Source organism: Euprymna scolopes, chromosome 6 (assembly GCF_053919585.1).
Source record: "Euprymna scolopes isolate OS-2025 chromosome 6, ASM5391958v1, whole genome shotgun sequence".
NCBI classification, from domain to species: Eukaryota; Metazoa; Mollusca; class Cephalopoda; order Sepiida; family Sepiolidae; genus Euprymna; species Euprymna scolopes.
The window spans coordinates 2,750,476-2,767,500 of record NC_136487.1 but is presented as its reverse complement, the minus strand read 5'-3'; the positions used below and the strand labels follow the sequence as shown (position 1 = coordinate 2,767,500).

General features: G+C 35.0%; 1 protein-coding gene across 3 annotated transcripts in view; it reads right to left on the bottom strand.

Moving 5' to 3' along the window:
* The window catches only part of LOC145277468 (pleckstrin homology domain-containing family G member 7-like), an 817,656-nt gene that overhangs the window by 647,029 nt on the left and 153,602 nt on the right, over positions 1 to 17,025 (bottom strand). For 2 of the 3 annotated variants that reach the window (XM_080128829.1, XM_080128830.1), the window contains exon 2: positions 9,882 to 9,920. In XM_080128829.1, coding sequence (XP_079984955.1) covers positions 9,882 to 9,920 — 39 coding nt within the window. Of the gene's footprint in view, positions 36 to 9,881; positions 9,921 to 17,025 lie in introns of those variants that run through there. The other variant, XM_080128831.1, reaches the window with a different exon arrangement.

Genomic DNA, 17,025 nt, shown 5'->3' with positions numbered 1-17,025 from the left:
TATAGGTGGCGTTATATATATATGTGTGTGTGTGTGTGTGTGTGTTATATGAATGTGTGTGTGCGTGTGTACACACTGCTGATCAGGTGGAATGATTTGACGGTTGGTTACCGAATACAATTATATATACTAGCATTGTAGCCCGGCGTTGCCCGGGTGTTTGGATGTGTCTGTTGGGGGGGGGGAAGTGGGAATAGGCTCGAACCTGTACCGCGGAGGAGGAAAAGAACGGAGAAAAAAACTGACGTCTATTCTGTTACGACCACCGCCTAACCGGAAGTGACATTTTTAAAAATTAAGGCTAGACAATCGAAAGGAGAGGATGACTTTAAAAAATATCGGCGAAAAAGCGAACGCCCCTGTCAAAAAGTTCCCAGTTGAAGGTGAAGATATTAATGTTTTTAGCCAATTTTTCGATATTTGTCGTCTGAAATGTTGAACTTAAAAACGCCGCTGTCAAAAGTGTTAAGCAGACATGCAAACATACATAGGTACATACATTTATATATTGGTAACAAAACTTTTCGACACAAACCGATTAAAATCTTGTCCTATCTCTGAATACCCTTTATGTCAAATTCAATGTTTAGGCCAGAACTTGTCTGAGCAATTTGGTAGAGACCGCAGAGGTCAATCTTTTTAAATTTGACCCCTATTATGACCCCCTTAACATTTATTGTTTTGGGCTCAAATCAAGTTATTAAGTTAGATCCATGTCCGAGGAACCTATATCTAAAATATCAAGTGTTTAGACCTGAAATTGTCGGATGAGTGTTGTAGAGTTCTTAAAGGTCAAATCGTATAATTTTGACCCCTTAACTGCCAAATTTCTTGCAGAAAACCAATCACATAGATTTTCTCAAATCTCAGTATCCTTTATATCAAATTTCGAGTCTGTAAACTAAAAATTGAGAGACTTATTGCGTAGGGAATGTACACACGCCCAGACACAGACACACAAACAGACAGAAAAATTGACAGACACGTTCACTTTTATAGATATACTAGCATGGGTCCCCGGCGTTGCCTGGGTGTTTGCAGGTTTATGCTGAGCAAAAAAGAAAAAGAAAAAAAAGGTCAATTTTTTAAAATTTGACCCCTATTATGACCCCTTAACATTTATTGCTTGGGTCTCAAATCAAGTTATTAAATTAGATCTATGTCCAAGGAACCGTTATCTAAAATTTCAAGTGTTTAGACCCAAAATTGCTGGAGCAGTTTGGTAGATTTCTCAAATGTCAAATCGTTGAACTTTGACCCCTTAGCCAAATTTCTGGCAGAAAACCAATCACATAGATTTTTCCACATCTCAGCATTCTGCATATCAAATTTCGAGTCTGTAGACTAAAAATTGACAGAGTTATTGCGTAGAGAAATATACACACACAGACAGGCACACATACACGTTCACTTTTATAGATATACTAGCATGGGTGCCCGGCGTTGCCCGGGTATTTGGAGATGTATGTTGAGCAAAAAAGAAAATGGTCAATTTTTTTTAATTTGACCCCTATTATGACCCCTTAAAATTTATTGTTTTGGGCCCAAATTAAGTTATTAAGTTAGATCCATGTTCAATTTCAATGAGACTATATCTAAAATTTCAAGTGCTTAGACCTAAAATTGTCGCAGGAGTTTGATAGAGGTCTCAAAGGTCCAATCGTTAAACTTTGACCCCGTTAATCGCCAAATTTCTGACCGAAAACCGAACACATCGATTTTCCCAAATCTCAGTCCCCTGTATTAAATTTAGAGTCTGTAGACTTTAAATTGAGAGAGTTATGTCGTAGGGAAATGTACCCACACAGATACACAGATACACAGGCAGACACACACTTTTATAGATTTATATATATATATATATATATATATATATATATATATATATATATATATATATAGAGAGAGAGAGAGAGAGAGAGAGAGAAAGATAGATAGATAGATAGATAAATAGATTGGATGCTATTTATAGTAATGATTTAAAAAGTATTAAAAAAAATCATGCGCCACCACCGAGAATCGAAACCAAAACGTTCAGCTCACGATTTAGTCTTCCTCTGCGGCCAATGACTGGGCTATGAAAACATGTTTACTGCAAGGCTAAAAATTTAAACTTGAACCAATAGCTACTACGTTATGCATTCGTAATGCCGGCGTTTGCCCATCACCTGGCAAATTTAATTATTTTTTATTTTCACACTTTAGCACCGATTTTTCCGGGCTAAAACCCAAATATAAAGTTTTGCATGGATTCAAATACTTTATATATGAAGTTTTATGTCTGTAGACCAGAAACCGACAGAGAAGTTTGGTAGGCAAAACTTATTTAAAAAATATATATACGTATACATAAATATATATGGAAACAATTTTGTGTTTACTATAAACTTTTTACGCAAATATTATGCAAGCATAAATCATGTAAAATATCTGCATGAATATAATTACACGTAATAGTTAACAAAAGATGATTATCCCATTAGAAAACCGAATAAACTAAAAAGGAATTAATTTAAATGAATGTTTAAAAGAATATGCAAATTAGCTTGATCTTTTGCTAGTGAATGCAATTCCACAACCAAGATATAAGAAAATTGTATGTTCCTTTTTTAATAAATAGAAAAGAGGCTTGCCTTTTTTTCTGTTGTTCTTGGCCTTCGGGCCGGGATCAGAGTGTAGTATCTGTTCCGGCAGATACTGCAAGCTATGACTAGCTATGACTAGCAAAGACCAGATGTGGGGGCAACCCCACATGCCTGACCATTAACCAGCTCCCATTTCCCACCTCTCGGGAGCTGGTCCCCTTTTTCCCTTCCCCCTCCCTTCACTCCTCACATTAAAAATCGGCCTTGTGCCTAATTTGCTCGGTGGGGGAGCAAATAAACACCATCTGTTCCGGCAGATACTGCAAGCTATGACTAGCTTTGACTAGCAAAGACCAGATGTGGGGGCAACCCCACATGCCCGACCTTTAACCAGCTCCCATTTCCCACCTCTCGGGAGCTGGTCCCCTTTTTCCCTTCCCCCTCCCTTCACTCCTCACATTAAAAATCGGCCTTGTGCCTAATTTGCTCGGTGGGGGAGCAAATAAATACCATCTGTTCCGGCAGATACTGCAAGCTATGACTAGCTATGACTAGCAAAGACCAGATGTGGGGGCAACCCCACATGCCTGACCTTTAACCAGCTCCCATTTCCCATCTCTCGGGAGCTGGTCCCCTTTTCCCTTCCCCCTCCCTTCACTCCTCACATTAAAAATTGGCCTCGTGCCTAATTTGCTCGGTGGGGGAGCAAATAAATACCATCTGTTCCGGCAGATACTGCAAGCAAAGACCATATGTGGGGGAAACCCCAAATATAAGACCTTGGTCAATGTAGGGGAAATCCTTCATACCAATTGTCACTATCCAGCTCACCTACTCCCCGGGGAGTTGGTCCCCATTTCCCCTTCACTGCTCACATAAAAAATCGGCGTTGTGCCTAATTTGCTCGGTGGGGGAGCAAATAAATATCTTGACCTTCGGGCCGGGATCAAAGTGTAGTATCTGTTCTGTAGATGCTGCACTTAAGGTAATTTGTCCCAGTTAATGGAGGGGAACGCCTCTATACTGGGACGATTACTATTTTTATACCCAACCAGAGTACCCCTTTTGCCTTTTTTTCGGGGAGCTGGTTTAATCCAACGTTAAAATGACCTTGTGTCGCTTTTGCTTTGGCGGGAAAGCAAATAAATGCTAATAGGAAAGAATGTTTTTAATATTAATATCAATACACACAAAAGAAAAACGAATTTATAGGAGTATAGATAGAAGATATATATATATATATATATATATATATATATATATATATATATATGTATGTGTGTGTGTGTTTATTAATACCAACATGTTTATAATAAACATAATTGAAACACCTTCTGTTAATGCATACAACACTTTGTGATAAATACAGGAGTTCCCCTGGATTGAGATCTAGAAACCTTAAACAAGCATTATACGAGGTACATTTAATAAGTCTCCTGACTTTTAGTATCTGCACTTTTATTGATAATACACCCATGAAACTCTATCCCCCTTCGAAGTAATCTCCTCCGGCTTCAATGCACGTGTACCATTCCACTAACTCCTGGAATGTCCATGGAAGTTTTCTTTTGTGAGCATGTCAATGACCCTCGTTACAGCCCATTTCATCTCCTCAATTGTCTCATAACTGCAGCTTCTAAGGTTTTCCTTGAGCTTAGGGAATAATCGAAAGTCCCAGGGAGATAAAATATCAGTTTGAAAGAAATTAAGTTATTTATATTGTTATATAAATCAGATATTATTTTTAAGGATCTTTTTGAATCCAGTCAACACGGATACATCCAGATTCCGATACAATTACTGATTCCGATTCTTTATTACTATCTAAATATTTAACTATACAATTGTTATTTTACCCGGTTAATGTACAAACATATATTAAATGTGCAGACACTTTCTCAAACGTTAAAAATACAGTTGTGTGAGGGTGAACTATTGAATTTAGCTTAAGTCTTCATTTAAATTCCATAATTATTTTTTTCATTTTATTATTTATATCAGCAGTAGAAGATATTGTTTCAAAAATTGTATTAAGAAAAAGATAATTAAAGGAACACCTATATTAGTATCAGAAAATAGGCATAATTTCTTTCCAATTTCGTTACTCCATAAAGTTCCGAATTTCCGAGTTTCGATTCCGATTTCAAATAATCGTCCCAACACTAATATACATAATGACATATGCATGAGAGTATGGTATAAATGTAACTATGAAATTATATGAAAATAACCTGATTTAATAGCTTTGGCATTTCAGTACGTTCAATATTTTCTAAGCCTAAAAGAAGGCAGGAAAAATGGTTTCTTATCGGAAATGTCATTATCAATAAACAAGAAAAGATAATTGACGTAATGAACAAAAAAGAAAAAGACAAGAAAGATAAAAAAAAAATGATGAAGAAGAACAAACCATAAAAAAAAAGAAATTGATTTCTGGGAAATTCTCAGAAGGGTTAAAGAATACTTTTACTTTCACCCTGCTGAAATTTCTTTATGAACGAATTCGCAATTAAAAACAATTAAATAAAATTCACTTAAAAATCTCCTGAGATGACACGAGAAATCAATTTTCTCTTTCCTGCCTTATAATAATTCTATCCTCCTTTTTGCTTTCTTCAATACAGTTGTTAAGAGTTATATCAATAGTTTTTCTTTCTCTCTCAATCCATTCATATTTGATGAAGACCTACGTTATTTTGTACCTCATATGACAATATAAGCCATTATATATATATATATATGTATATATATATATATATATATATATAAATATATATAAGAGATGAGTATTGGCTGAAGAGAGCTTGATATGGATATCTAACACGGTCCTAATTATCGGGCTTGAAACCGACGGTACCAATGACTTATCTCATCTAACCACTTTCTGTACACAAAATACAATATATGATTATCCACTGACACGTCTTTCGTCGTCTTCGATTCATCAGAGTGGCTGAATAAAGCGAGATTCGAAATCGGGATCCCGTGATAAGAAGCCCAAACCTCTACCACGCGGCTAACCTCGTACGACTGCTAAATGTATCGCATTTTTATGTAGATGTTTTATTTGTTTATACTTTTTGAATGAATTCAGTTATTTATACGAAAGAGTATCAAATCGGTCAAAGGGAAAATTATTCCCAACTAGCATTTAGGAAAAATGAACTATCTAATACATAATCGAATTCATTCAAAAAGTATCGCTAACAAAAACAAATAAAACACACACACACACACACACACATATATATATATATATATATATATATATATATATATATACATGTGTGTTATTTAGAAATAAAAATACAAACGTTGCATATCTTCACTTCTCCATGACCTGATAGTTTTTCTTGAAGCTTCATTTTACCCTGGACATTTATATTCATATTCTGTTTTCTTATGCATTACCAATGATTTTCAACCGACCAATTTCGGATTTTTCCTGTTCTAGATTTTACCGTCTTTCTCCCTTTTCCCCCCGTTTCTTGCTTTCTCAATCTCCCTGAATCACTATACACTTTTTCAAACTGTTAAATTACTTTCTTGATGAAAATATGATACATTCATATTGTTTGTTTTCCGTGAGGTATTAAGCTGCAAAATTTATCGTATATTTTGCAAACCTTAATGCATTAAGTGTGACAGCATGTTATGATGGTTAATCAGAAATTGTCAAATAATATGTTCATGTCAGTTGAAAACATGAAAAAATAAGAAGAAAATGGAAAAATAAAACAAACCGGAAGTAAAAGTGTTAGCGTGCATGAAGTCTCACTTGAAAACGATTGGAAGAGTAATTTCAGAGGGAAAAATAATCCGGTTGGTAAGGAAGCGTAATATAGTTAAAAGGAATATAAAATTGATATTGCAGTTGTATGAAATGCTTCAAAATAAGTCTAGCCATTTTTGTACAGGCATTTAATTTTCGCGAACTTTTGAAAATTCATTATTGTATGTCTATACATCGTATGACTAAATTTTATGATTCAGGTTCAAATGAGCAGTTACAGCAGGAAAGCGAATACACCCTGCTGAAGCCTGATCCTCACATCTGGTGAATTTCAAAAATGCAATTTTGATGTGAGGAATGTTTATAAAGACCATATTCTGCAAAATTCTGTGTCAGAGTTGGAAAAATGCCACAAAACATATGAACTGAATCAGACTTTGTAGCCATCTTGCAGGAATCGATTATCAGTTTTTGAGTGGTATAAGAGATTCTGATGAGAGGCGTGGGAAGAGTAACGAATTCAGTATACAAGAGTTGATTTTTTTCAAATAAAGAATTACATGGGTAGGAACATTCGTGTTTATAGCGACTTTAAATACAGTTTGATGTCAGTGTGGAAACTATGTATACCATTATTCAAGAATGAACCAGTCTGCAACTCCATTGCAACTTGTAACAAACTATTTGACCAAGATGGGCACCAAAACATTTCCTCACAATTACTTCGCAGAGGACTTTCATTACTAGAGCTGTGAGAACAGCATGTTCTTTTCATTGTTTTGACTCTCAAGTATATATCCGACACAGTTAGACACAGTAAATCAGCCGAGGACCACATCACTCTATATAAAAGCATATAACATATCAACGGATACACACTCGAGAGTCAAAACAATGAAAAGAATATGTTGTTGCCCTAGCCCTATACATTACTTTCAAATAAATGTGCATACGAAAAAAGTCTGGAAACTTATTGAAAGCACGTCGTAAATACGATATAAGTGTAATACCGTTTTAAGGATGGCACGTGGTTTTCTAGTTTATGCTTAATTGACAATTAACTTCTTTTGCTTAAAAAAAGAAAAAGGAACTTACAAAGTACAAAGCATTGCTAAAAAGTGAAACTAAATAATATAAATAGGACTTCTTCTATACATGAGTGCCTTTATTCGATATAGAAAAAAAGAATGTGATCACATCAGAAGTAATAGAAAACACGTAGTCCTGGTGAAATGAAATAAATCTGTTGACGATAATCATTCTACGAAAGCATCATTTAAACAAGAAAAATACATAATCGAAACGATAAATAATCGTTACGATAAATACAAGAAAATAACGCGAATGCAATGTGAATTTATATTACTTGAAATCGTGTAGGTGTTTGGTTCGATTCTCCGAGATAAATCGGTTAAATAAGAAAGGGATTTTGCATACTTTATTTTAATCATAGAAATGTATGTATCGATCAACTTAAAATAAACGAAAACCTTCCCCCCCAAAAAAAAACTGTTTTAAAAACTGTTCGAAATCTTATAAGAACAGTTAACAAAATACACGAAGTAAATTAAGAAATTCACTTTTTTTTCATATTTCGGACGAAGAAGTTTAACTATTCGGAAATAGAATATCAAGCGCAATAAGTTGCTCTCGAACAAAATCGATAATGATAAAGTGATATATTCAGAATACGCTGCTTATGATCGGCCTGTAACTAATATTGTTTGTTGTTGGAGAAAGCGTTTAAATGTGTTATTTGTTTCTGGATTTTTATACGTAGCTTCATAGTTGTTGTTTTACTAGGTTTCCTATTCCTCTTGCCTGCTGCAGGTGGCTGTTAACCGTGATGATACAGGAGTTTCTAAACTGTATCAAGAGTAATAATTGCCTTCCATAGTTTTGTTGTCTTAAGACTTGTCTAAAGACAAATATAAAAGTAACATAACACATAGTTTCTCTATATCTCATTTCACTATCACAGACCGTTAAGTTTCTGACCCGCCTAACAGAACAAACAAGCCTCACTTCTAGATCTATTTCTGACCACAGTTCCTGATTATTGTCTAATGAATGGCTATAGTCCACTCAGGAATGCTGATCACGTTGTAAATGGTAGAAATCGCCCTAAATTCTCGAAAAAGTCCGACCGAATAAACTCGGAGGCATAGAACATATATGTCTGCGCCGTACATCTGATGAAAAAGGGGTTAATAAGCTAAAAAAAATGATGGTATCTGATCTTTTTATTGGCCGCAGGTGTAAAAATCAAGCGCAGAAATGAGAGAGTGAAAATGTATCTATTTGGTATGCATTTAAAAGAAAGGAAGGGAAGGAATGTTATAAATTATGTATTGTTTAGAGAAATATATTGGTCATTGAAATGTTTACAAATATTTGCTTAACTAAAGTATTAAAAAATATATAACTATATCGACCTTAAGCAGTTGGGTACGGACCAAGACGTCACACGTTAGTGAGACGCGTCGTTGAACTATATACGTCACCGGAACTCATGAACGAAACGTGTCCTTTTGAGAATGATGTAGCGGAACTGAAAGGCCCAGAAAAAAAAAAGATTAGAGTTCGGAGTTCAGATTTTAACACAAAGGTGTGCAGACGTGCTCTGGAATGCCGGTAAGCGAGCCTAGACGAAACAAGCATGTAGACACGTAGCAGACACCAGTAAAAGAAACACCAGAAATAAATCGTTTCATTGCGTAAGTATGGTGCTTATTCATTACAACGCACATCAGACAGAAGACAAAAGAACCTCCGGGCAGAAAGGTATGAAGTATACTTATTCTTCGATATACTTCCTGCTATATAATAGTACTAGTCGACTGTTTGTTTGTGAAAATTTGGCAAGGGGGAAGCATCGATTGGAGTTCAGCCGAGTACCTGCCATGAAAATTACGATAGAGTTCGAACAGGCTCCAAACAGCTCTTCTCTGGATGGAATCCTCTATGGCTACAAGAGTCAGATACACGCTAACATGGAGTTGCTACGTGTCATGCCTTTTTGTTTCTCTGCACTGCGACCTCTTTCACGCGGAAAAAAAAAATTGCGAACCGCTCTCTGCTCTGTCGTTATTTTGTGGCAAATGCCCGTCTGAGCTTCAATGGATGATTGACTTTTGACAAACTTTTACATAAACTTATCGAGCAGCACTATCAACAAATTCCGCTACTCTATATCTGTGTTTTAATTTAATCTTATTTAGCCGTCCTTTTAAATAATTAAACTCGAATCATATTCCCCCATTACTGATAATAACGGTCGTAACTCACTGTCTACGCGACATACATTAAGCTTTTTTTATATTTGCCTCCGGGCTTTGAAAAACTGTTACCATAAAATTAAGAAAAATTATATGTATAGATACACATAAATATATATATATATATATATATATATATATATGTATATATATATGTATATATATGTATATATATATATATATCTGTATATATATATATATATAATCACGATGTCACATTTATATATATAATTATATAAGTATATCTGTAATGTTAAATAAATAGAAAATAAGAGAAATGCAAACCTTGGTGCTGGTGGCTCTTTCAAAACGAGATTCACTTACCTAGAAACATAAAAAAAATAACAATAGTAATATAATTTATAGATAATTGACAAACATATATATGGTTAAATTTATTGGCTATAGATATACATGATTTCATTCAATATTCAATAAGAAATAAAGCTTAGTAGTAGCAGCAGCGGTAGTAGAAGTAGTAGCAGTAGTAGTAGTAGTAGTAGTAGTAGTAGTAGTTCTTGATGTTCTATTGATATATTCCTATTCCAATCGAATACAAATGTGGGTATGTTTTATTCTTTTAGGGTGAGTCTCTAATAATTAAACAGGCTCATTTCTGCATTAATTTGTCATAACCGCCTTTTAATACTACAATGTATATATATATATATATATATATATATATATATATATATATATATATATATATATATATTTCATTTACTCACATAAATTAATATACGAAAGTATAAATTTATGCGTAAACTTTAAGTATTTACTTCAACAGTGCTCATTACGTAGGTAGAGCTAGTTAGTAATTTATAAAATATATATAGCGATTAAGCTACACTGAATATTCCGCGTTTTATCCACTCTAGGAATCTTTAAGCATGAAGAATCCTAGAGTGAATGAAACGCGGAATATTCAGTGTAGATTAATCGCCATGTAGATTTTATAACTATATATATATATATATATATATATACATATATATATATATATATATAGAGAGAGAGAGAGAGAGAGATAGAGAGAGAGATGTACATATACATAATTATGTTCTTTTATTCATAAGAAATCACTTAATACATGCACACATGTTTCTGTTAGGTTATAACTATTCAAGCCGGCCCAATAGCTAAGGCTCTGAAAAGACTTTAAATTTGGATCTGGTCTTTATTATATTCTATTATAACAATGAATATTGTTTATTTCCCTTGAGAAAACTCACAAATATCTACAATTATATAAAATGGCCTTTGTGTATCTGTGTTGGTGTGTTTGTGTATCTATGTTTGTGTCCCTGCGTTTGTGCATCTGTGTATATGTTTCTGTGCTTTTGTGTGTGTGCATATGTGTTTGTGTATCTGTGTTTTTGTATCTGCGTTTGTGCATCTTCGATGTGTATCAGTGTTTGTGTATCTGTGTTTATGCCTCTGTGTTTGTACCTCTGTGTTTGTACCTCTGTGTTTGTGTATCTGTGTTTATGCCTCTGTGTTTGTACCTCTGTGTTTGTGCATCTGTGTTTGTGTATCGGTGTATGTGTATCTGTGTTTGTGCATCTGTGTGTATCTCTCTATGTGAATATGTGTATGTGTGTCTGTGTATGTGTGTCTGTGTGTGTATATTTATGTTTGTGTATTTGTGTTTGTGTATCTGTGTTTGTGTATTTGTGTATGTGTGTCTGTGTATGTGTGTCTGTGTATGTGTATCTGTGTATGTGTATCTGTGTTTGTGTATCTGTGTTTGTGTATCTGTGTTCGTGCATTTGGGGTCGTGTATATGTGTTTGTGTGTCTTTGTTCGTGTATCTTTGTTTGTGTATCTATGTTTGTGCATCTGTGTTCGTGTATCTGTGTTTATGTATCTGTGTATGTGTTTCTGTGTTTGTGTATCTGTGTATGTGTGTCTGTGTTTGTGTATATGTGTGTATGTGAGTTCGTTATTTATGGGCTCGACTTTTTAGTGTCGATTTTTATGAAATGTCACACGAAGGTTCTTATGTGACTGGCAATGTTCTTAGAAAGGACTTGCGTCAGAATGTCTTCAAAATGTATCGATAACCGCCAATGGAAATAAATCAATGAAAGCAGAAACAAACAATTTTGACCAACGTTACGGTATTTCTCTGCTTAACATCACAAGTGCGTTCGAGAAGTTTTATTACCACAGAACCTGAAAGGCCTAACATATAAAATCAACGTTAGATACGCCAGAGGTGAGTTCGAAATGAATATTTCTCTTTATAGCACACTTTCACAATGATACTTGACTTTTTCAATTTAGACTTAAATTCAACCCATTATCACTGCACAACCAAGAATGCCAGCATATCAAATCAACAGTAGTTGCTTTGCTATAACACGGGCGTACCTGAAATGAATGTTTCTGTTTAGAGCATAATTGAAGCATGATACTTGACTTTTGCGTGTTAAACTTTAATGCAAGCTATTATATATAAAAATAAAATCATAAACTCAGCGGTAGTTTCCTACAGTGCAAAGTAGACTACTATATATTGTGAACGTAGTCACTGCGAGACGCATGTCATGTTTCCTTAAGGTCCCTATTTTGAGCAGGCAATCAAATGATTTGATTAAAAACCAGGACCTCATGGTAATGAGGCTAAACTCTTTATCCGTTCGCCTACTTCACACGACTGTTTGAAAATATCGCGATTTAATTAATGTTATTTGTTTTTGTTTTTGCGATACGTTTTAAATGAATTATTTACGAAAGTGCACTTTTACCTAAATGCGAGTTGGGAATAATTTTCCCTTAAACCAATTTGGTACCCCCACAACGGAATATACATTATGTTTAGTCTTGGAAGTTTTTAACCTTTAAAACTATACAATATATATATATATATATATATATATATATATATATATATATATATATATATATCTTACCTTGCAGCCCGGCGTTGCCCGGTCGTATAATACCTTTAAACATAAAATATTAATTCATGCAGATTGCGTATGTATTATTATATAATAATCCTTTATTGATCATTATGTATTACGAGGTATTATTTGCTCAGTTGACTAATTCGCAGTAAAACGGATTAAAACATAAAAAATAATAATGATAATGCCGTTCATCAAATTCCTCTGTGTTTGCATACAATATCACACCAGCTAATGTTCGGGCATGGCCGTGAATACCCTAGAAAAAATCTCTTCTGATGAATGTTTAGTTTTAAAATATACAGACGAAGAAATGATATGCGGCGATGTTAAATAGTACCTCTTCTTTTATTGTAAATTGAACTCATTAATAAGAAAAAAATATAATGGTAAAGTACACCTTGGCTTGTACAGGAGATTATTCGATCTGTTGTCAAATGCTCTGCCACTAAGCTCTATCTCCAGATTACAATAAATCTGTTTGTTTTTTCTTTAAGAAGAAATGATTTGCTGGAATTTTATTATCTCCCTTAGCCGGTGTAAGGTAAACTATTCACCCGTAGAAGTTATTCTCTTTTATCTATGAGAGAGAAATACTATTCTTAAAATCGGATTTTCAATACTAAGCAGATGAATTTCTGTGCAAAGCATATCTAAGAATATTGCCACACTTATAAATTACTGTTGTTAAATTTGCAAAAGATAAGCTACGCCGTTTTGGAACCTATGAGAAAATAACTCACACAAATATATTTATAACAATAGGACTACACAAATGCTTCCGTATTTATTCCCCACGGGGAATCCTAGGCGAAAATCCATAGAATTTTTGTTACCGGATACTTTTTATATACAAGTGGTATTTAGTCCCGCTAAGTTCACCCACATTTTCATTATTTAATGACAGTGCTTCTCTCAAAAAACGGTTCGACTGATTTTTGCTTTTTCTTCTTTTGTTCCGTAAGTACAGAGTGTAATTTTTATGCATATAGGTGTGCTTTATATGCGTATATGCATACATAAATAGATACATAACTAAGCATGTATATACATTATATATATATATATGTGTGTGTGTGTGTGTGTGTGTGTGTGTGTGTGTGTGTGTGTGTGTGTGTGTGTGTGTGATATGGCTGACATTAAACGCTTAGTGTGTTGGCGACTTGTCTGTGTACAGTTCGGGTCAGCCCTCAGCGCTTGCTAGCACCGCTCTCTGACAGCACTGCAATAAGAAAGATCGAGTGTGTAGGCCTCTTTCTGCAAGTACATAGCCTTTACTGTCAGCTAGCCCTACGTGATGCCTCCACATGAGTACACACGGAAACTGGGTACCTTACGGCTCTAGGTTGAAACACAAAGGACTCAGAGTAGGCTTGATCCCTATACGTGCGGCATGCAGACCACTGGCGTGTGGAAATGCCCTGATAGCCACGACCAGCCCCTAGCTATGGGTTGACAAGCAAGAGTAGATGAAGTTCGTACGCCATGGTCATCATGGCCATGAGAAATAATAGCAACATTTATGCTAAAATTCGCTATAAACTAAACATCGCATATTAGAATGTCAGACTATCTTCGATATTGACAAATCAAAACGAGCAGAACGATATACAGCTCTAGCGTCTAGAGAACTTGAGAGTCTAAATATTGATATAGCTGCTCTATCAGAGACTCCGCTCCCCGAGGAAGACCATTTAGGTAGATTCAGGATTCTTTATGTTCTGGGCCGGAAAGCCAAAGGAAAAACGTCGTGATGAGGGGGTGGGTTTCGCAATAAGATCAGTTCTAGTTAACAAGATTGAAACACCCTCTGCTATTACTTATCCTACTATGAAACTTAGAATTCCACTGAGTGCGAGTCGGGCACAGAGGTAGTGGAAAAAGCATTGTGCCAGAGCCTTGAAATAATTGTTACCACTGCGCAGTTTCGCTGGGCAGATCACATATGGGTGATGATCATCTCCCGGAGCGACTCTTCTATGGGAAACTAGCGAGTGGTCAGCGTCCAGAACATAAGCCAAAAAGCACTACAAGGATGACCTCAAAAGAATTCTAAGGAATACTGATATTTATACCGATATCTAGGAAGAAACTGCGGGTGTTCGTAGCGCTTGGCGGAAATTGGAAAAAATGACTGTGGTTCTTTTCAGGTTAAGAGAATGGAACGTGCTAAGCTGAAAAGCGCACTTAGGAAGGGAGATCTGTAATTCTTCTCAGGCAATCATGCAAATTAGACCTATGAAACGTGTGGGCGTGTTCTTCTTTCGAATGCAGGGTACGTGAATCACCTGAAGTCTCTCAATAGCAGACCAAGGTCAGTCAATGTTCCACAGCGCCACCATAATGTGTTTAATATGCAGTAAGGTATGCAGCTCTAAATCTGGACTGAGTAGGCCCGTGGTTATGCAGCAAAGCAGTATTCTCATCCAAATCTAATCAAGCACGTTAAGACATTAACCTTAGTGTGTCATGTCTGCCATCGTGACTGTAAGTGCCAAGTAACCTGAGGACACCTGAGAGGATACTTAATGGAGAACATGAATCTATGAAGATGCTGCAATCAAAACCATATATGTATATATAAGCACACACACACATTATATATATATATATATATATATATATATATATATATATATATATATAGTTAAACAAAGTTATACGTATTAAAAATAAGTTAATCGTTTTGAAGTGTAGGATGGAATTTCTTAAATCTTGCCGCCTAAATCATGTAGCTCCCGGTTATATCTGTCATCGTATTTCTAAAATTAAATGTAGAAATACATTGGCAGTTCAACGTGTATTCTTACAAGACGAAATCCTATTTAACTCCGATACATATAATTCGTTACGTAGTAAACACCTTTTACTTTGGGCCATGGTTTGGAAAGACCTATCATTCTTTGATTAACTCCGTTTTTCCAAGTTTTTATCCAATGGCGACAATTTTACCCTTTATAAATGTACTTCTTCTTATGATAAATATTTAAAAAAAATAATTACTAAGAAGTTTGGGATTAGAACAAATTCGGATAAACATATATTTAATTATTCTTCTTATGTTTTGTCCAATACGGAAGAATTTGTTTTATCTGCTGGCTTACAATTTTGCATTCCTCCCCTTTATGTTGATAAAATTTCAATATTTAGTGAAATTGAATTATTATATACTCAATTAAAACAACATTCGCCTATCTCCACTGATGAATTAACTAGTGTGAAAATTCAGTTGGGCGAATTAGGTCGGAGGTTTTCTGCCATAAACACTAAATTTAGCAATTTTGTTTGGCAGAAAAATCATTTTGAAGCGGCAAAATTAATTAGGTCTAATTCCGACATTTATCTTACTCGCCCAGATAAAGGATCGGGAGTTGATATACTTAACAAAACGGATTATATCTCCAAAATGTTACAAATTTTGGACGATAAAAATAAATTTCTCCGGTTGGGCGATTTAAGCCATGATGACACTTTTCGAATGGAAATAAAAATCCAGAAAAGATTTCTTCAACTTTATAAAAGCGGGGTTATTTCTAAGGAGATTTACGATAGAATCCGACCCATTGGCTCTCATAGGCCTAGAATGTACGGTTTACCCAAGGTTCATAAACCTAACATTCCTTTGCGACCCATTTTATCTATGTTGGGTTCTGCACAGCACGAACTTGGGAAATGGTTAGTTGATCTTCTTAAACCTGTGCTTTCTTTTTATTCGGTCCATTGTATCTCTGATTCTTTTCAATTTGTGTCTCATATACACAAATTATCTTTATCTAAGAATACCGAGTTCTTGGCTTCCTTTGACATTAATAGTCTTTTTACTAATATACCTTTGGATGAAACCATTGGTATATGTGCTGACGATCTATATCGTGGCCCCTCAAAATCTCCACAATTTCCTGAACGAATTTTTGTTGAACTGATGGAACTTGCCACTAAATCAGTTTCCTTCAGTTTCAACAACATTATGTACCGGCAAATTGATGGGATATCTATGGGTAGCCCTCTTGGTCCTTCGCTAGCCAACATTTTCGTTGGATTTTTGGAAAACGAATTATTTTCCAAAATTACTAAACCAAAATTCTATACACGCTACGTTGATGACACTTTTGCATGCTTTCCCTCACGGAGTGAAGCTGAACAGTTTCTTCGTCTTCTTTGTAACTTGCATCCATCGTTACAATTTACTATGGAGGTCGAGGACTGTAACTCTATTCCATTCCTCGATGTTCGTGTTTCTAAAGTTGGTTCTACGTTTGAGACGTCTGTATATAGAAAACCTACATTTACAGGGCTCTATCTTAATTGGTTTTCCTTTGCCCCTCAGTCTAGAAAAATAAACCTCATTAGCGCTCTTACACATCGTGCACTCATGATTTGTTCACCAAACCGTCTTGATGCGGAACTTGGTGAAATCACAAATATTTTTCTCAGCAATGGATATCCCATAAATATAATAAAAACTACTATTGAACGTAAAATTGCTACATTTAATAGTGTTAAACGTATTGGTCCAT